Source organism: Platichthys flesus, chromosome 19 (genome assembly GCF_949316205.1).
Source record: "Platichthys flesus chromosome 19, fPlaFle2.1, whole genome shotgun sequence".
In the NCBI taxonomy this organism is placed as follows: Eukaryota; Metazoa; Chordata; class Actinopteri; order Pleuronectiformes; family Pleuronectidae; genus Platichthys; species Platichthys flesus.
In genome coordinates this window covers 1,689,826-1,711,692 of record NC_084963.1, presented here as the reverse complement: position 1 = coordinate 1,711,692, position 21,867 = coordinate 1,689,826, and the positions used below count along the sequence as shown (strand labels likewise).

General features: G+C 45.3%; 1 protein-coding gene across 6 annotated transcripts in view; it reads right to left on the bottom strand.

Annotated features, from left to right (window-relative positions):
• The window catches only part of LOC133975278 (transcription factor 4-like), a 146,508-nt gene that overhangs the window by 9,505 nt on the left and 115,136 nt on the right, over positions 1 to 21,867 (bottom strand). For all 6 annotated transcript variants that reach the window (XM_062413188.1, XM_062413187.1, XM_062413190.1 and 3 more), the window contains 7 exons: positions 13,171 to 13,276; positions 12,937 to 13,082; positions 12,215 to 12,368; positions 8,980 to 9,050; positions 8,663 to 8,741; positions 6,077 to 6,156; positions 5,756 to 5,965 (listed from right to left, as the gene is read on the bottom strand). In XM_062413188.1, the coding sequence (XP_062269172.1) occupies positions 5,756 to 5,965; positions 6,077 to 6,156; positions 8,663 to 8,741; positions 8,980 to 9,050; positions 12,215 to 12,368; positions 12,937 to 13,082; positions 13,171 to 13,276 (846 nt within the window). The remainder of the gene's footprint in view (positions 1 to 5,755; positions 5,966 to 6,076; positions 6,157 to 8,662; positions 8,742 to 8,979; positions 9,051 to 12,214; positions 12,369 to 12,936; positions 13,083 to 13,170; positions 13,277 to 21,867) is intronic.

The following is a 21,867-nucleotide window of genomic DNA, read 5'->3' as shown; positions in this document are numbered from 1 at the left end:
TCTTCGCCCTCTTTTTCCTATTCTTCCTCCTCTCCTCTTTCTCCGTGCCTCTCCTTCCTGCTCTCTGCCTTTCATCACCGCCTGGATTCCCAAATGTAAAATGGCAGCAGAGAGGGAGCCGGGGAGCGTGGCGTACATTTTTAATGGAGGGCTTTTATATTTTTAACGAGCCTTCCTTCTCTCTTCCTTAATTTAGTTCAATGAGGAGGGATGACAGGGAGACAGGCGGAGGAGGAAAATATAAATAAGTCACACAGAAACTGATCTGCTGCCGGTGCAGCTCCGATATTTGCCACGTCCGCTTCCCCGGCAGCTTCCACGCAGCCGATTGGACGGCAGCTAAACTCAATGGCCAATGAAAACACGGAGGCATCAGAGGAAAGCTTTGATTTAACCGTCAACACGTAAAGTCCGTGAGTGGACCTTGAGTTCAGGCTCTTTAGTTTGGGTTGGTGCTGATTCTCCTCAGAGCTGCGTTCAAGGACGCTCACACATCTGTGTTTTGAGAGTTCAAATCAAACACAGTGAGTTTTTTTTTTTCATCTTCGCCTTACAAACGTTACTGTTCAGAAGCCAAGTCTGAAAATGCCAGAGTGTCCTTGAATGCACCAACGAGGAGAGTTTCTAACATCCTGTCAACTCGGTGTCAGACAGGAAGTAAACATGTGACTTGATGATCATGTGACGTGTTGGACGGACTCTAACAGGAAGTGGAACGTGCGTGTCGCAGTTTGCTGTTTAAATAAATATCAAGAGATTTAAATTGGTGTGTCACATGACGAGTGTGTCACATGACCTTTCTTCATTAACTTTAGTTTGGAGAATAAATTAAAGTTCAGATAATCAATCAATATATCACAGCATCGCCCTTAAATCAAAATAAAATTCAGTTTGAAACAATAATTTTTTACCTTATTTACCTGAATTATTTTTAATAAACAGCTTTAGGTAGAGAATTCATTTCTAAGAACCCAAAATTTTAAATAATTTTAATAATTTGATTATGGTTGTTTTCATCTCTGTCCATTTGCTTGTTACCAGGATTCTGCAAAAAGATACTGAGCAGATTTCCACAAAAGTTTTTTTTGTTGACATTTAACTAATTTCTCAGATTTCATGGATCTTAATGAAAAACTCTATGAGTGTGATTTGAGCATCTTGATTGGATTTCAGGTTGTTGGACTTTAGCGATGCTCTTTTTGTATTTGTATAAATTCCATTTAAATAAACCTGATAGAAAAGGATTATGAGGATGAGGAGGAGGAGGAGGAGGAGGAGGAGGAGGAGGAGAGTAACTGTCTGCAATGTTGTTGATCAGTGAGTTCATTTAGAATGTGTGTGTGTGTGTGTGTGTGTTTGTGTTTGTGTCATCTCTTGACCCAGAAATTCCCTACCTTCTCTCCTTCCTGTGTAATCAGTGCACTTACACACACACACACACACACACTTGTCATGTGGTTGTAAACAGTAGGGACAAGTCTGGGTCTGACTGAGAGAAGAAAATAAACTCTGCCAATTCACTAACTCTGTAAATTGTAATATTTCAACCTGCATTAGATGAATTTCTGCAATTTCCATTTGTCGTTTCTGATTATTGTCGCAGTCTGAACAAAATAAACACACAAACACACACACAATCCTGTGTGAGAATAAGAATGCAGGGCAGGAGGAGAAGCGGAGCTGCATCATGAAGGAGGACGTCCACTTCTTCTCATCTCAGAAACTGCACAACTCAGTTTCATGAGCAGATTCAGGACGATGCTACGGCCACAATATGTAAATTTAAATCCTGTCCTGATGGTGGCGCTACAACAACGATCAACGGGTCATTCAAATATAAAGGGCGCATCCCCTGAGGAGCTGGGGCGTAACGTAGCATGCTAGCTATCGATACAACTAGAAGACTAGAACTAGACTAGAAGAAAATTAAAGGTCTTCTGCTGTGAGCAATGTATCGCCATGGACCCACAATGCAGTTCGGCTACACACAATGTCACCAGGTTCATCCTGAAGGGGCCTCGAACCCATAAATGTGAACAATTAAAAAAACTCAAATGTGTTTGGTGATTCAAAATGTAAGATTAAAAACTGGACATTATTTTTGTATTTATGACAAAAGAAAAAAAAAACTGAGATACACTGCAGGACATTGGATATTTAGACTGGAAGCTACGTTGGTCTGACTTTAACACACACACACACACAGACACACACACACAGACACACACATTGGAATGGTCTGCTAACTGTACAGTCTGTGCTCTGTGCAAACTCAACACTTGACAGAAAGCACCTGCTGTAGCAACGTCAACACATGCACACACACACACACAGACACACACACACACACACACACACACACACACACAGTGTTGGAATCTCCGAGAGGAAAAGTGGAGCAACATTTTCCAGTGGTGGGTTGTGTTTCTTTTTTTTGATTCCCTGTGCAATGAGCAGAGTGAAGAGCGACTCCTGCGTTTTGTACAAAGTCAATAAAGAAATAAGCTGCCCACAGTTTGTCATTGTTGTAGCTGTTGTTTCTGGGCCGGAGGTAAATGGAGCAGTGGATTTCCATCAGCTTACAGCGAATCCACCGAGGAGAGAGAGGAGCTGCAGAGCTTTAAAAGGCATTAGTGTGTTTTACGGCAAAGTGATGCAGATTATGATCCATTTCACTTAATGTGACTCTGCTTAATGGAGAGAGAGGGATCTGAGCCGACCCCTCCCCTTGGTTCAGGGTCACATCCTCCCTGAGCCGAGATGCATCGACTGGAAACACAGTTTAAAACCTGAGTCGGGAACACTCGTGTACGATGATCTTCTTCTGCACATTTAGTTCACTGCCTCTCTTCTGCTGTTTGCAGCGATCAGACCGTTTAATGTCCATGAATCACTCTGACGGCCGGGGGATTAAACTGAGGCTCACAAACCTCCAGAGATCTGGGTTCAGCCATGTTCTGGAGGTAGTGTTTCTCCTGTGAAGTGGGGGGGGGGCAGTCCGGAACAACACGTCGGAACCTCATCACCAACAGCTCTGGAATCTCCTCGTCTCTCCACGTTGACGTCTTCGTCTTCTAACTGCTAGAAAAAAAGACGATTGACTGCTTCCCCGTCTCCAGATGAGGAGTCGGCCTTCCTGTTTTCCCCCCCGGTGATTCATGCTGCAATGCATTGCACAACACTAAGAAGAAAATGCTGTTGCACGTTGTTCCCAAGATGAAAAAACAAGTGCACAAGACCTACGAGCCGACGCTGAGAAGATTCAACGTGTGTCCCTGATCTGCTGCAGGAGAAGATGCAGCGTCAGCATCTGCACGGCTCAAACCAAGAGGAAATCAACGTGTTCACCTGAGAGAGAAGATTCCATCTCTGCTGAAAACCTGTTTCTACCACTGACGGGGGGGTGAAGGTCGGGGGTGTCCCATCACTTTGCAGATTTGTGGGGGCTTTAGAAACAGGGTGTTTTCCTTCTGTCTTCTCACATGGACGCACTGAGACGTTTGTGTTCTCAGGTTCAGAACCTTGAGGGAGATCTCCAGACCTCAGACCAGCTCCAGACATCAACTTCACACAGTTCACAGCCGCTTCCACAGAGAAGCTGATCGTGGTCACTTGGACGTAAAAAGCTAAACGACCGAAGACAATGTGGGAACACGTGTGTGTGTCTCTGTACGACTTCTAATGTGTGTGTGTGTATACGATGCATTCCTGTCTGTGTATACGTCCCCCCCCCCACCCCCCCTCTCTTTCTCCCACATCAGTCTACCACCTGTTTTCCCAGAGTTATGACCTCAGCCTGCAGGCGTCTCTGCCTAACACTGCCAAACTACATACAGCTGTGTATGTGTGTGTGTGTGTGTGTGTGTGTGTGTGTGTGTATTAAAGAGAGGAAGAGGAAGAGAGAGAGAGAGAGAGAGAGAGAGAGGGCGTGTTAATGAGAAGATAAAAACAAAGGTTGGAAAAAAAATAACATAAAAATGTAATAAAATAAGTGTCAATAATAAAAAGAACACGTGAGTGAAAGAGAGAGAGAAGAGGAGAGAGAGAGAGAGAGAGAGAGAATAGTAGAGAGAAAGAGAGAGAGAAGAGGAGAGAGAGAGAGAGAGAGAGAGAATAGTAGAGAGAAAGAGAGAGAGAAGAGGAGAGAGAGAGTGAAGTCGCAGCTACAAGAAACGACATGAAAGAGAAAAGAGGAAAGAGATTTAAAAAAAAAAACGAAAAAGGAAATGTGAAAAAGAGTTTGTCAATCAGCAGCTTCGTTAGTTTCACTGCTCGATGGAGCAGGTCCCCACAACGTGATGTTGAACAGGCACAAGCACACGTCCAGAGGTGTGTGTGTGTGTGTGTGTCTGTGTGTGAGTGTGTGCTGTTATAGATCTGGTGTGTTTCAGACCTAAAGTAATGAGTCTGTTTCTCTGTCAGCCAATAATACACACACACACACACACACACACACACACTTCTGCTAATGAGGACAACCCCACGAGCACTTTCTGAGACTGTGTGTGTGTCGCTGTGTGTGTGTGTGTGTGTGTGTGTGTGTGTCCATAAGTAAACACTGTTTTTCCACTTGTTGCAGACGCATGAAAACGAGTCGGAACATATTTGGAATCATTTCAAGATTGAGCTGAAAAGTAGTTTGTAAAAATATTAGCTAGAGGAAAACGTGAAATGTTTTCTTGGGCTAAACCTCCGACTCACTTCATAAAAGTTAATCCTGAGTTTGTGTGTGAGGCCGACCCGGGGGGGGGGGTCTGGATCGACCTTCACATGAGGCAGAAAAGTCGTTTTCAAGTTCTTCACCACAAACTGAGAATTAGATCATGAATTCAAATAAACACTAATCATTTTTCCACCATCTTTTAAATCTATGTGGAAAGTGTTAAATCCTTTTCACCAGTATGATTCACAGTTGTATCCTGAGCTTGACTTCTCAGTAACTGGTGCAGAACGCGTCTGCTCCCACTTTAACCAGCACCAGATTCTCCCTTATCTCTCAAATCCCTGCAACGATCCCTGGCTGTTACATGTAGGATGGATTCTAAGATTCTTTTTATAAAAGCTCAGCAGTTAATCACAGAGCTGCTCACGTCCCAGTGCTCCAGACCAAAGATCTTCTAACCACCATAACCAGTGGTTCTCAGGCTGAAGACTCAAGGTGTCCAGGCTTCTTCCCTCAGGACCCGAGACTCTACAGCTCCTGATTTTGACCTCATTAATAAAACATATTTTTATTTCACCAAAGCCTTTAAATATCTCGACTCCAACACAAAGACTAAAGTGTAGTCTGGAAATAAAAACGTATAGTAGTGTCTGACAAAAGTATTCATTGTGTTACTGTGTGTGTGTGTGTGAACATCTGGTGTGTGTGCACATGTAAATATGAACAGTAACGTACAACACACGTAAACAAAGTCTGAACAGTTTCATGCATCTGAGTGTGTTTACACTGGTTTTCATTATGCTCTCTCTTTCTCTCTCTCTCTCTCTTTCTCTCTCCCTCTCTCTCTCTCTCCCTCCCTCTCTCTCTCTCCTTGTGTCACACATCTGTTCGGTTCATTATATTTATTGTTTCAAGTTGACAAAAAAAGACAAAAGACTTAAATATGGAAAGTATTACTGAGGTTTGACTCCACGGGTTCGATTCCTGCTCTCCTCTCTTGTTTCATCTTGGCGGAAGTGGAACATTCTGTTTTTGAGGACGTGAGGTGACAACTAACTTTGAATAGAAGTGACACATGCTGTCTGTTCCTACCATGAGGGCGTGTCTGTTGGCCGACAGCAGTCCCGACCCGTACCCGCTGGTCAGAGCGCCCATGGCCCCGTTGTGCGTGTGCGCCGCCCCGATGAGGTTGTGCATTTCACCGTGGCCACTGGGCATACCCGTAGACGGCCCGACCGCGTGGCTCCGCAGAACGTGGATGGCATCGTCCAAACGCTCCAGACGGTCCTCGATACGACTTTGCTGCAGGACAAGTGGACACAGAAGTTGTAAAAGTACCGCAACCAAATCTTATATGTTACATATGTTATATTCATAACACAATGTGTGTGTCTGTGTGTGTTGTGTGCGTACCAGAGAGTGTAGCGGAGCCTCGTAGTTTGGCGATGACGCTCCCTGTCCACCGTTCCTCGACCACACAGCTGAACTGGCAGCTAGGAGAGAGGAGACAAGGAGACATCATCATGTGAGGACACTTTAGTTCATATAAACATCCTGTGTCCCTCCCAGTGCATGCTGGGAAACGCTCCAGCGTCCTGTGGCAGATTGGAGCCCGAACCTGCTCCTTTATATTTCGGGAATGAAAACAGAAAGCACTCGACGTCCGGCTCCGAACAAAACGTGTCCTCAACAGACGAGGAGTCTCATCTTATCCACTCGGACATAAAAGACACGGGGACGAGGAAGACAAGAGAAAAACAAACCGACTCATATCTCATTGCAGAAATGCAAATATCGGGCCTTTGTTTTTGAGAAGGTACAAGTGGTTGATTAGCATGAGCCCTCCGCTGAATAAACAAGCTTTGTGTGTCTGCCTTTGTGCGCGACGCCACTCTGAAGGGCTTTATCTGAAGCAATAGGTCTCATTAGCTGGTGGACGGACGGGGAGACATTCACATTCATATGAGGCTCGGAGAGACGCCGGTGAACAGAGGCAACACAACAATGTCCCGGTTTCAGACGAGGAATCAAACCGTAACATCATTTAAGCTTTGATGGAAAAATCCTATGATAATCAGTGAAGGTCCAGGCGCATCAGATGAGAAGTCGCTCTAGAGGCTCGTTGATGTAACTACAAGCAAGTCGCCTAAATTTCTTCCTGTTTTGATTTGTACGACATGTCAATCAAAGGATGACGATACATTTGATTTTAACTCATCATGTGTGTCGTGTACGTAGAAATTAACAGCACGCAAGATGCAATACACACAGGACCAGTAGGGGCAGTGTAGGGGCAGCACCTGACTTTCACTGGCGCCAAGTTCTTTATTTATAGAATACAAATATAGAAGTTCTATACAGTCTTGAGTTCTGTGGTGTGCCCTCTAGTGGATACACTAGGAACACGCACAGTACACAGCAAGAACACGAACAATTATGCTAACAACGCATCTAGTGATCTACCTAAATTAGAGTTGATACCTGATCAGGTTCCGACAAATATATTGAAACTTAAATTACGTCACATCGGCTATTTCCGTGATTTTTTTTACATTGTACGTTTTTTACTTGAGGAACTCCTTTCTATCCTCATCCCTCTCTTCCTCCCTCTCTCCTCCCTTCCTCTCTCCTCTCTCCCTCCCTCCCTCTCTCCTCTCTTCCTCCCTCTCTCCTCTCTCCCTCCCTTCTCCTCTCTTCCTCCCTCTCTCCTCTCTTCCTCCCTCTCTCCTCCCTCTCTCCTCTCTTCCTCCCTCTCTCCTCTCTCCCTCCCTTCTCCTCTCTTCCTCCCTCACTCCTCTCTCCCTCCCTCTCTCCTCTCTCCCTCCCTTCTCCTCTCTTCCTCCCTCTCTCCTCTCTCCCTCCCTTCTCCTCTCTTCCTCCCTCTCTCCTCTCTCCCTCCCTTCTCCTCTCTTCCTCCCTCTCTCCTCTCTTCCTCCCTCTCTCCTCTCTCCCTCCCTCCCTCTCTCCTCTCTCCTCTCTACCCTCTCCACTGATCTCTCCCCTTGTTTCTCTGATCTCATCTCATTAGCTTGTGTTTCTCTTTTTCATTGTCTTCCCATTTTGTCTCTCCCTCTCCTTTATCCATATTACATGCTCATTTCCATATGCTAATTCATGAATAATCACCTGGGAACATTCATGTGCAAATACAAATATGTGTATTAAACGGCGGGGTAAATTATTCTACGTCCAACATTGTAAAACACCCTCGCAGAATTAGCCTTGGATATCAATTTGCATGTAGTTTGCTTTAATAGGCTTCATTTCTAATTTGTAAAAAGTGGAGTAACTCTGACACAATGATAAACACCAATTATGGTTTCACTGGCGATATCCCAGGCAGCCATAACGATGAGGGGGGGAGGAGGAGGAGGAGGAGGGGGAGGAGGAGTAGCAGGAGGGGGGGGGGGGTGTTCGCGGAGCCGCTGGGGTTGTGAACAATTTGTCGAAGTGGTGCTCGTAATTAAAACGATCGCTCATGAGGCGTGGCGGAGAAATATCAAACGGTGACTAGCAAGAGAATTAGAAACCAATTCTATTATTAGGAAAAGTCAATTTTTCACTTTAAGGAGTTTAAAATAAAAAAAACTGAGTGGAGGAGTAACAGGTAGAGGAGGAGGAGGAGGAAGAGGAGGAACAGGAGGAAAAGGAGGAAAAGGAGGAAGAGGAGGATCTGTTTTTATTATTTTTCTTTAAACACCAACTGACTTAAGATGAACAAACGTTTCCTTGAATCATAAAATCTGATAATTGAAGAGAAATGTAAACATTTAGGACCAGTTTGAGTCATTGAAACCAGTTTGAGTCATTGAAACCAGTTTGTGTCTTTAAAAACAACTTTGAGTCGAGTCTCGAGTGGTTTTTAAAAGTCTCAGAACCAGTGGAGTCTCCAGCCGGGTCCTCAGTCAGCTCTGCTTCTCGCTCCTGTGAGTGTGGGTTTTGTGTGGCTTTGTGTGGCTGGAGCTGTTGTGTGTGGTTATTACACGTGTGTGTGCTCACCTGTGAGGGAGGGGGGGGAGCCCACTGGGGTGGAGGGGTTGGACGAGAAGCTGTTGTTCGTGTGGTCCGGAGAATAAATCTGGAAAAAGACAAAAGAGAAGTCGGTGACACGCAAATCTAGAAAACAACCGACACATAGAATTAGAGAAACATGATAACACATTGTAACAGTGATTATTAATACGGACGATGTGCGTCCACTTCCTCTCACTGGATTCTACAAAATATTCAATATAATTCTAGAATAATTTGTCATCGTTCAAGGACAAAACAGGCATCAATGTGTGTGTGTCTGTATGAGTGTGTGTTGTACTTACTGATGCGAGCGCTTTCCCTAAGGCATCTCCTGTCTGAGAGCTGCTGGCTGCTCCGCTCTGTGCTCGGTTAGCTGTGACACACATACACACACACACACAAACACACACACACACACACACACAAAAAGAGAGATGTATACTTGTAAATAAATTGTACACTCAGATAAAACACATTGAGTAACATGAAAAATAACAAATATGTTTTGGAAGCTGTGAGAAGAAGTTCACGGTGTCGAGTCACAAAAGTTCAGAATATTTATATAAAACCAGTAGAAGTGGAAATGTGTGTTTGTCCATTGACCAGCAGGACACACACTGGGACGTGACGGAAATCAGAAACAGTTTGTTAGAAACTATTCTATCCATATCTGAAGAGAATGACAGCCTCAGTGTGTCTGTGTGTGTCTGTGTGTCTGTGTGCAATACTTCAATATAACTAAATCTGTTTCACACACTTGAAGAGCACTGAGACCAGAGAGGAAGGAAGTGACCTCACAGGACCAGATGAGCGCCCACACACACACACACACACACACACACACACACACACACACACACACACACACGCACATACACACACACACACACAGGCACATACACACTCACACACGCACAAACGCAGAGAGAGACACTGTGCTATCCTCCCTCCCTCATCGCTCCTGATAGCAGATCCCAGATGGAAAGTTTACGCTCGCACACACAAGTTAGACACACACACACACACACACACACACACACACACACACAAACAAACACACATAACAGATCCTTTCATGGAAAATGAACCCATTACATCGATTGGCAGGACTGGACTTCTTTAAGCAGTTAGAGAGAGAGAGAGGCAGAGGCAGGAAGCAGCATATGTTTCGGGGTTAAAGCCTCATGTCTCACTCACGCCACACCACTGGCCTAGTAAAGCATCCAAGGGATTACTGCTACACACACACACACACACACACACACACACACACAAACTTCAGATCCCGACTTGATGCATAATTTAGAACATATGCAGGAGAAAATCTTTTTCATAAATGAGAGCTTACAGTCGCAGCGGAGGGGGGGCACTGAGGAGATGAAACAGATTTTTTCCTGTTTTTTTTCTGTCTGTGTCTCTTCAGAGAAAATCAATCTATTTTTTTAATATTCTCTGAAATGTCCAGATACCTCTGCACCGCACTTCCTGTTTCCTGTGTCCTTACTCCACATGACATACTGGTTACACGCTCCCCTTCCTCAGGAGCACCTGTACACCTGCGGCCACTGAATGAGCCAATCACGTGGCAGCTAAAAGGTATATTTCATAAAAGCTTCAGTTGATGATCACATCAAACTTTAAGACTAAATCTACTGAGACGTGACTGTCGTCCTCACACACTGGTTTTATATATCTGTGATGAGGAAGGTCAGAGGTCAGAGGTCAGAGGTCAGCAGACCAACTCTTCTTATCTCTATCACTTTGTAGTTTTCATATTTGTGCTCTAATGATCTTCAAGATGCTTTTTAACCGTTTCCTATTGTTTTAACGTCTATTTCTCATTTTGAACTTGGAGCTGTGTTTTTAGAAGGTGCCAGGTTTTCCCAGTGTGATCACAGAACCTACTGGGAACCTGGTAGAGAAGGAGAGTTGCTGGTTCATCACTCAGGACGTGTTCAGTCACAACCAATCAGGAGTGAATCCAGGTTGAAAACAGGTGAATTTGGGCCTTTTAATCATCTGTTTTTAATCATCCGGACTTTGCGTTGTACACAGAGTTATTTACAAACTCAGAAAGTGTCTCCCCAACACGTCCTGCACTTTGTCGTGTCCTGTGTTCGTCTCTGTATCGGCTTCACGTCCCCGTTTGGTCGATTCCCTCCGTTGTGTCCTTGACCTTCAGAGGACGACAGGAGCTTCCTCCTCTCTCACTGGTCTTTCTGCCGTTTTTGGACCTTCTCATGTGTTTCCCTTCAGGGACTCGGATCAGCATTAGAGTCCAGTGTAACTGACAGCAGCACTGACCACAGATGCTTCTCTGTGGTTTGTTTAGTGCAGAATCGAGGCCGTAAACACACAGAGTCTGTGTTTGAGTGTTCATGTGTGCACACACGTCTGTCATATGTTTATATTTAAACAACAGCGTCATGTTTTTTATTAGGTTCTTCTTGTGTTTACACTCATATGCTCCGGCTCATGTGTGTGTGTGTGTGTGTGTGTGTGTGTGTGTGTGTGTGATCTCTGTGTGGAATGTTGGAGATGTCTTCCCATGAAAACAAACTTTAAATCTGTTTCTTATTGCTGTTCTATTTGCTCTACGGGACTCGAAGCAAGGGGTCCATATGGCACGCTGTGTGTGTTTGTGTGTCTGTCTGTGTGTGTGTGTTTGTGTCAGTGATGTCAAGGTTGAGCCAAAATGGAGGACAAGTGTTTCTCTCAGTTCCCTGACTGGCTGCTCTCTCCTCTGACGCTGAACTGGTTTCCATCATGTGGGTCTAATTCCAGCTGGAACATTCATCTTAACTGCTTTTGTGACAGAAGATTAAAACATGGTGGAGCTGACGTTAACTTTCAGGAGATGAGTTAGACTCAATCACACGTGGAATCTTCTCTCCGAGTCCAAACACTCGTTCATGAACAGAATTAAAGCTAAAACCCAGCGGGGGGGGGGGTCACCAGTCAGAGTCTTAAAGAGACAGGAGCTCCAACCAGGTGTTTGAGACAGAGGCTGAAGAGAGGAGCTGCAGCGACGGACAGTGTTTTCTGAACATTAGAGCATCTGAACCTTTAGAAAGTGAATTCAACAGACATGAGGGGACGACAGTAACAGTTCATCCCCTGGAGACCATGCATGTCTTTTGTCCAACCAGTAACTTTTAAGGATGTTAGAAAGTTATGGGCTGACGGGACAAACAGCTCCGTCACTACTTGAAACAGGTTGAAGCTTCTTGCAGCGTCTTCGTCTCATGGTCGTTTCAGTGATCATGTGAGATCCCTGTGGTTCTGTCCTGTCCAATCAGATGACAGGAGAGGCGGGTAACTTCCAGTTCAGTCTGTCTGAACATCATTAAACTTGGAATGTCTCAATTGACAGAGATGTTTTTCTCCTTCGCTTAATTAATGATATCAGCTCTAACGTGATTAGCTCCTCCCCCGGGTGATTGACAGCAGATGACTTCTCCGCCGCGAAAAACACCACCCATCAGGATTCAGAGCTCAGCAGCGAGTGGAGCACAAACACACACACAGGGGTCTTACCCATGATGCTTTCTGTCCCGTTGGTGGAGGCGGTGCAGGAGGCGGTGCTGTAGTGATTGCCCCCGCCCCCGCCCCCTCCCCCTCCCCCTCGATGGAAGCTGGACATGGGAGGAAGGCTGGAGCTGAGGTCTGCAGACGAGTGCGAGGGGTAACTCTGCAGACAGGGGGCGACAAACAGGAAGCCTCGCGTCAGAAGGGAGGGGAAATGAAAAGCCAGCGAGGATACACGTGAATCTTTGAGTGATTACACAGAACTCGTATTAGTTTTAACATCTAACGACCGGGGACAGATTTACAGCTGCAGTCAGAACAGAAACCACAGCCGAGGCCTGACCAGTGGAAACACACAGGGAAACCTTAGTTTATACTGGATCACTGACCACTGGTGGATTCAACAGATGTTTGTTGCTTACTAAGTGATGACTTCACCAGGTTTGTGGTCACAACGTTTAAATTCAATAACCTTTAATAACCAATTACCATAAATCCACTTACATGGGCTTTAAACTGAGTTTTTATCAGACTGGTTTCCCGTCACTGGTCTGAAAAACCACATCTACATTTCCTTGTGCAGTTGTTTCGTCAATTCAGGTTAATAAAATATTTTTATTCTGAGCTAATTACTTATCATTTATTGTCAAAATTTAAATATTGTGACCTGGCAGTGTGTTTATCCTTAATCTTATAAAGTCATTGACAGTGTGATTGACAGCTCTGCTCACCAGTCTGTCATGGGGGTGGATCCCGCAGTAGGAGGAGCTCTGGGAGGGGCCGTGGGCGGAGTTCCCCGCGCCCAGCATGCTGCCGTGATAACCTTGCTGGCCCATGCCGCCGCTGCTGCTGCTCCAGTGATCTCCACTGTGACCGTCTGACAGAAACACAGACACGTGTGAGACGGGGGGGTGGGGGGGGGGGGGGGGTACGTGCTGGTGAGATGGTGGAGTGCATGTGAGTACCTGGCATGAAGAAGGGGCTCGGGAAGCCGGCGCTGGGAGGTTTGGAGGAGGGGTAGCCCGGTGAGTCCCTGTTGTAGTCGGCCGTGCTGGCAGACGGTGCGTACACCTGCAACACAACACGCACACACACGTTACTCACAGCTTTTCACAGTAACACAAACAGACCAGTTTCCTCTGAGGCTGAATCACAGAGAACAAATCACTTCCTGAACTCGTCTTTGAATCATAACTTCAAAGACAATATAAATGTTGATCTCCAGAAAACAAAGAGTTTTGACTTAATTATAAGACTTTATTGATTATTCTACTTTAATTTTATAACTTAAAAACTAAGCTTTTCAAATCTATAAACTTTTTTTATACAACTTTTTGGTACATATTAATACAAATATCTAAAAAGATATATTTTATACATATGAAATTATTTTGTAAATGCACAATTATTTTAAGCTTTTGTTGAAAAGTAAGATCAAAGTCACAAACTTTATGTTTAATTTTGAAAACGGAAAATATAAGTGTATTTAAGTTTGTCAGTGAGCCCCTCCCCCTTCCTGCCCTCACTATACAACATGGTTCCAACATGTGGAACAAAGTGAGCTCGTCTCCTCTCTCTCCTCCTGACTCGTCTGGTGACTAATGAGCGAGCGACTCGTCTCCTTCATGAAACAGACGAGGAGTGAAGCGTGAGGAGCAGCGGCCTGTCATCAGAGCAGGTGACGCTCCTCCTCTGGAACAAAGGGAACACAATGCCTGTGTTTGGTCATGCCTTTGGCTGGGGGGTCCCCGCAGCATGCCTCAGAGTGTGTGTGTCTGTGTGTGTGTGTGTTTGTGTCTGTGTGTGTGCATAGCGTGCGAACACTCAGCCATGACGCTAGCTCGCACTGCATGACGCAAACCGTGGAACAGCTGTTGAAAGCGCTCTTCTCTCGCCCCTATCTCCCCCACTGATTCACATGAAACGATACCCCCCCACCCCACCCCACACACGCACACACACACACAGACACACACACCTAATCTACCTTCATCCCCATAAAAAAAAGACACATCTTGCTTTTTTAACTTCGGAGCATTTGCATATGGACGGATCCCAGATGTGGAGCAAACATCTCATGATAGAGCAAAGACAGAAGAAATGAAAGAGAAGAAAGAACATCAGCTCACTTCCCACCCTCCCTCGGAGAAATTATTAAAACCAGAAAACAGCCTAAAACTCTTTCTGTCAAACAACAACCTCAAAGTTTTCCCTCAGATCCCTAAAAGCCTTTTGGTCTGATGAAGCTTTAACTTATTGAGAGGGGGGGGGGGGGGGGTGGACGGATTTCCAGCTGTGTTATTGTCCTGTGTTCTTTAAAGTTAAAGATGTCCAGGACCCAACGAGACAGAGGAACCAGGCCTCGGAGAAACTCCTGCAAATAACCAAATGAGCAGGTGTGAGGATCAGAGTCTTAAGATGATAACACAGTTGCCCCCCCTCAGTGAGAGCCCCCCCGGAGGCCGAGTGAGCCCCTCTGATGAGGAGGAGAGGAAACCAGGGATCAGCTGAACTGGGAAATGACCTCGACCGCGAACGTGACGGTGTCTCATGAGCTGGATGAAGAGCTCCATCTCCTCTCCCGTGGTGTCACACTAACTTCACTTTGAAACTTATTTAAAAGATAATAAATGTATGCATAAGAAGATATTGAGGTAAATTAAAGGCCAATGTGACTTAGAGTTCAGACGCAGGTTGGGTTCTTTAATCCGCTCCCCAGTGAGGCTGCAGGCGACTGGAATCTCCACATGTGTTCAACCAGTTCTCTGGCGAAGCGGTGACTGTTAAAGTGAAGTTGTGTTTCCAGAACGTAGTCTGGTGTCGACTCGGTGTACTTCCTGAAAACCACCGGTGGTGGAAAAAAGGCCCACACAGCCATAAACCCCACAACAATCAGGACGTCTGAGGAGCAAGGGATGCTGGGAACTGTGGGAATGAGCGTCTGAGGTCAGGAAACACACACACAAAGACACGTGTACACACACAACAACACACACAACAACGTGCAATTATATGTTGAATTAATTTGAAAGGTCTCTACGTTCTCACTATGCACCTTGCTCTCTCTCTCTTTCTCTCTCTCTCTCTCTCGAACACACACACACACAGACACACACAAACACACAGACTCACACACACGTCTGTAGATGTCGTTAGTTGTACTAAAATCCCCTCAAACTTCCTCCTCCTCCTCTACTTCCCCTCTGAGAACTGACTTAGTGCTCTGATCATAAAACCACATTTATTGACCCAAAGCCTTTACAAGTATACACACAGACACACAAATACACACTCAAACACGCAGTGGTGCAGAAAAACACACATACTTGTGTGAAAATATCCAGATTTATGTCTCATGTCGTGCCGGCAGATATTCCCATTCAATGTTGGACTGGTGACGAAAGACGGGGATTTGTGAGTGTGTGTGTATCTGAGTTTGTGTGTGTGTGTGTGTGTGTTTCAGACGGACAGAAACAGGTGCAGAGTGTGTTCAATACTGAAGAATGTAGAGAGACACAATAACAAACTTACTTCCTGCAGACTGTAACACACACACACACACAGACACACACAGTACCAGTGTTCCCACAGTTACAAGCGGACCTTGAGCTAATCAGAGAAACCTTGTGTTGTCATTTCTCTCGGACTCTGAATCCACAAACCAGAGAACAATAATCTGAACCACAGTAAAAACCAGTTCACGTCCCATCGAAAACCTTCATGAAGATTCATCCCACAAACACTCACTGTGTGTGAATATGATTGTTTGACCATAAACACACAACCAGTCCAACCAGGTGCGGGAAATGATTTCTGTGCATTTACCACTAACACACATCTTAACCAGAACTGGATCCTGTCAAACTGGTTCTCGTTATGAACCAGTGGAACCAGTTGTGGCAAATCATAATTGAACAGTACAATTAGAGCTACATTGAACATTGAGATGTGAACTGGTTTTGTCAAACAGTTTGTGTGTCATGAGGTCAACAAAGAGCAGCCTAACAAATCCGGATAGAACCCAGATGGAACCCAGCAGCACCGGTCGTGTACCCCCCCGCACGTTTGTTCTCTAAATCCATAACAAATGAAATGACAAACGAATCATCGCAAGAGGAGCGAAAGAGAAGAATGGAATGTGGGACGATGTCCAGTGACCAGGACACTGGGAGTTCTGGTTCTAACTGGACCCTGAAGGGTTCGTGAGACAGACAAATGTAAAAAATAATAAATAGAACCAAATGAAGTGCTACAAGTTGGACGCAGATAAAACGACAGTGGACGGAAAGGAAGGGGAGAAGATGGAGAGAGAGCAGAGAAAGGAAGAAAAGAGGAAGAGGGAGACTTCTTGGCTTTGTTCTGTGTTTGATGCGCCCCCCCCCACACCCCCGATATCATTTCCAAATGTGTGGAGCATCTGTTCGACTTCTACGTCTCCTCCGGTCCGTTCGCTCCTCTGACCGAGGACAGGAAGGACGGATGGACTGATGTAAGGAGGAGAAGAAGGAGCTCTTTCTCTTCTTCCTCCTCCTCTTCCTCAGTAGCTATGACATCACTCGGATTAGAAGCTAATCTCGACCTGATGGCGATGCTACGTGTGCTATCACAGCTCTTCAACACGCTCCAGCAAAAAAGAGACATTTCACTCTCAACCACGTTATTGAGGTCGTCCGGGAGAAGAGAAGAAGAGTCGCTGGGATCCAGCCTCTGGGGACCATGAATCTCTGAACCTAATTTTATAGCATCCATCAAACAGCTGATGGAATCTGAAAGTGCTGGATGTCCACTTCCTTGGAGACAAGAAGTCAAATCCAAAAATAACAAACTGGTTGTGTATATGTTTTCCAGAGGCGGATCTCTAGAGGCCGAGGGCGTGGTGGTGCATCCTTATAACCACGACTCATCTGATCTGAGCAACCACACCTCCATCAGCGCCTCCCAGTGACCAGCAGAGGAACAGCAGGACAGGTAATGGATGGATATATTACCATGATGCCTGTTTTTTACTATTAACCAAGTTGATCAGTTGAACTGGGACTCACTGGAAGCAGACGGATTTCACTGAGAAGGTTAAGTTCATGATTCACTTCCAGGTCAAATGCAATTAAAGGTCCTGCACTTCATTTTCTCCACTTGGAAACAAACCAGAGGAGGAAACATTTAAATTTAAAAACTGAAGACGACCAACGGACGAGATTCATGAGGACGTCCTCTGGAGGGTTTGTCTTCTGCAACACACGTCCTCAGTGAAGGGAAAGACAAATCAGCATTTTGCTCAATGAGAGAAAAATGTTCCTGCCTCATTTCTCTCTCTAACACACACACAACCATACACACAGCCACACACACACACTCACACACACACACACACACACACACAGTTTAACACGCTTCATCCAAAGCAGATGTGCTGGAATGTGAACACTCAAAGGAGCAGTCACGAAACCTCTTTACAGACACACACACCCACCCACACACACACACACACACACACACACACACACACACACACAAAGTCGGCTGCACCTGTGCCTGTCCAATTTTTCCATTCTTTGTTTTTCTCCCTCCCTCCTCTCTCCCTCTCTCCCTCTCCGTCCTCTCTCCGTCCTCTCTCTCTCTCCCTCTCTCCCTCTCCCTCCTCTCTCCCTCTCTCTCTCTCCGTCCTCTCTCCTTTCTAACTGGCTGGTTTCACTTTCATCGTCTTTATTCACCTTCACACAGAAACGAAGTCGAGAGTCGACGTCGACGTGAACAGTTTATGATAAACTGAAGTCGTCCATCACGTCGAACGTGAGGACACAGAAATCATCGCTAACATCCGTCGGTCCGTCCTGTAGACGCAAAATAAAGACGTACGATATGACGCCAAGTGGAACCATATCTATATTAAGTTATCAGCACAAGATGGCGCTGTTCGTATCTGGAATATTTCGCTAAATTTTTTTTATAGTTCGTGGAAGTGGAGACATGTCGTCCGTCTGTTTTCTCAAACTATGATAAAAAGCCAATGGTTGCGATTTATCAATGGGCGACCTCTAGTGGCCCAAAACCGCTGGTACACACCGTAGACTGTGGATGAAGATGGACGACATGAAGGCTGGACAAAAGTGAAGCCAAGTTGTCTTGATCGCCCCCTGGTGGCTGGTTGTCCAAGTTTTCCTGATTGTGAAAACTTTGGTTTGAATTAGTTACGAATGACCTCATCGGCAAGATGGCAGCGCCCATAACTGTATGATTTTGGCTTCATTTTTGAGGAAGTGGAGACGCGTCGTCCATCTTTATTCACAGTCTCTGGTCCGTCCCCTGGATTTGTCTCCTCCCCTCTCGACTCATCTGCGTGTAGCGCTCTGATGCCGCCGGGCTGCGAGCCCCGGTCCAGAGGCCGGCGCGGGAAAGCGAATCAAACGTGCCGCTGACGGATCAAACATACTTTTTTTTGGGGGGGGGTTCTGTTTTTTAGATGTATTTTTATAGCGGAGATCTGAGTCGCGGCCCCCGAATCCTCAGAAGGTTAATTATGTTCCTGATTCAAAACACATGGAGGGAAGAACTGTGTGCGTGCGTGTGTGTGTGAAAGCGGAAGGAAATCCCACCCACCACCACGAAGCCCTTTATTCTACCAACCTGCAATTGCACTAATGTGAAGCAGATGTACACACACACACACACACACACACACACACATGCAGAGTTTGGAGCATGGTTGCCTAATTGACTCCATATGATGCGGTATGGAGAGAGAGATTAGGAAAGAGGGAGGGAGAGAGAGAGTGAATGGAGGGAGGGAAGGAACAGAAGCAGAGAGAGAGAGAGAGAGAGAGAGAGAGAGAAAACACAAAGATTAATTAAGATGATTAAATAAAAGTAAAAACTGAAAGAAAACAAATGAGACGAGAAGATTCCGAGAGTTTCGGATTTTCACGAGTAAACATCAAAAACTTTTTAAAATCATGAAATATAAAAAACTGGAAAAAATTAATTAAAATCAGTGATGATAGAAAGAGAGAGAGAGCGACACACACACACACACACACACACACCTGCACAACCACTTGTGTGTAATTGAAAACATGCGGAGCCTTCACACACTCACAGCGAGTTTCATGGACCGTAACACATTCTTCAAGTCACTTGTAACTGAACACACACACACACACACACACACACACACACACACACACACACACAAACACAAACATACACACACGCACACTCACACACACTCCCTGTGGAGCTCAGGCTTCCTGTGGCTTGATTAGAGCCCCCTATGTGAAGACAAGTGGACTCAGCATGTGTGTGTGTGTGTGTGTGTGTGTGTGTGTGTGTGTGTGTGTGTGTGTGTGTGTGTGTGCGTCTTAGCGTGGTGCACCTGTGACTGAAGGGGGGTCGAGTTACTCAGACAGAAACCACTGGGGGGCGGACAAAGAGAGAGAGAGTGTGTGTGGGGGGGGATCTTTGACACATGAGTGAGTGTTAGCGGCTGTGATTTGTTTTACATTATGAAAGTGTGTGTGTGTGATAGGAGTGTGTAGCTGAGAACAGGAGAAGATTAAATGTGTGTGCGTGTGTGTGTGTGTGTGGAGAAAAAAGGTGACAGCTACTCACTTTTACTCTAACACAACACACACACACACACACACAACTTATTTCATAGATTATGTTTTCATTACTTCTAATAAATGATCAATTTTTCCATCGGTCTTCTGCTCCTTCCTATCCACTTGTTTCCTTTCCTCCTCTCCTCTCCTCCTCTTGTTTCCTCTCCTGTCCTCTCTTCCTCTCCTCTCCTCTCTAGACTGTTTATCCATTATTCACTCCATCCTCACCAGCCGGGCTAACTGCCTCTCCTCCTCTCGCTCAGCGTTTCGTTGACTCCTGTCGTTCTGACTCAATCTGCTGAGTCAGCGTCAGCTCGTCTTTAACCTCTCGACCCACAGCGAGGATGTTTTATTCCTTTGCTAAGTTCTCGTAACGACAGATTCCAGGAAAGCGTGGCCAGACACCGTGTATGTTTTCAACTGACTCATTTTATGGCTGGAAACAGACGTGAATCACACAGAGAGGAACAGAGTGGATTTACCAAATTAGGAAAAACGAATATAAAGAAAACACAATATGAACATTCAGCAGTCAAATCCCTGCAGGTAAAGTGAAGACCCGGTGTTGTGTAGTTAAACGCTGCACGAGGACACATGCAGCGAACGTGCACTGTTTGCATGTGGGCACGGCTGTGGTGGCGTGCAGGGCCCGTGGTCATGGTGACCCGTCAGTGCTGCCTCACCCCTTTGCACTGACACGTCTGTGATTCCTTCTGCAGGTGTAATAAAGCTGCATTCAAGCATTCAACAGATGTACAAGTGTTTATCAAAGATTAATACCTTTTCTATTAAGCAACTTTCTGAGTTAAAGACAGATTGAAAGAAGAGGAACAAACAAAGGAGAAGCAGAAAGGACAAAGACAAGTCGAGGACATGAAGTGAAATGAAGTGAAGAAAGAAAGAAGCTGCAAATAACGAAAGCAAATGAGATCAAGATGCTGCGAGTCGAGCGAAAGAAGAAAGAAAGGAGGGAAACTGCAAATGAAAGAGTAAAAGGAAATCAACAAATTAGTAAAATAGAGTGGAGAGAAGCAGCAGAAGAGGAAAGAAGGAGCCGTCCGGCTGCGAGGCCTGTTTACACTGAGGCTGTTAATGAATTCAAGATGGCGTCTGGTCTCAGTAGGAGCCCCAACATCAAAGAGTCAGACAGCCAGTGAAGTCGCACAACTTTAATTGACCACAAATTACCCTGAATTAACTCTAAGGCTGTGTGTGTGTGTGTGTGTACTTGTGTATTTGTGAGGACCCTTATGAGCGTGGACCCTATGGAGTGAGGGCGTTTTGGAGGGTCCTCACTTTGTCCAGGGCTTGTTTGAGGGTCTACACTCGGGTTAGGGTTAGGATTAGGTTTAGGTTCGAGCTGGTCACTTAGTTGTGATGGTTGAGCTTTGGTTAAGGGGGATTGAAAATGCTTTATACCCCTGAGTGTGTGTGAGAGCAATTAACTCCGTCCAAGAGTCCGAACTGAAAATATAATTTCTGCAAGATGTGAAATCACTTCTGCTTATTTTTGGATGTTCTCTTTCTTTGTTTACTCGTTCTCTCCATCCACCAGGACGGGGCGTTTGTTTTATTGCACGGAGCCTCCCTGCATTCACAGCACCTGACTCATGATGTCCAGACACCAGCAAACCTTCAAAATAAAAGGTTCAAACTCTCCTTACTGCTTTGTTCACAAAGGAATAAAAGTTTTTTTGAACATGAAGGATCTTCCAACGACTAATTGTCAATGACATCTCAACTTTAAATCGATTGAAGTTACAGGTTTGGTTCAGGTGAGTTTAAAGGAACTAAACCTGATGAAAGATGGGATGTGAACCCAAGAATCTATCTCTGACAGATGAAGTGATGCAGATCAATTCTTTCTTTCTTCTATTGTGTTTGTTTCATCCCGACAACGATCTGTATAACTGAGACTAATCCAATCTGTGTGTGTGTTTGTGTGTGTGTGTGTGTGTGTAATATCACAACCTCTCACAGCTCCTTTCCCAGGACATTGAGGAGGAACTCTCTCTTTCTCACACACACACACACACACAGACACACAAAGTCAAACACATGATG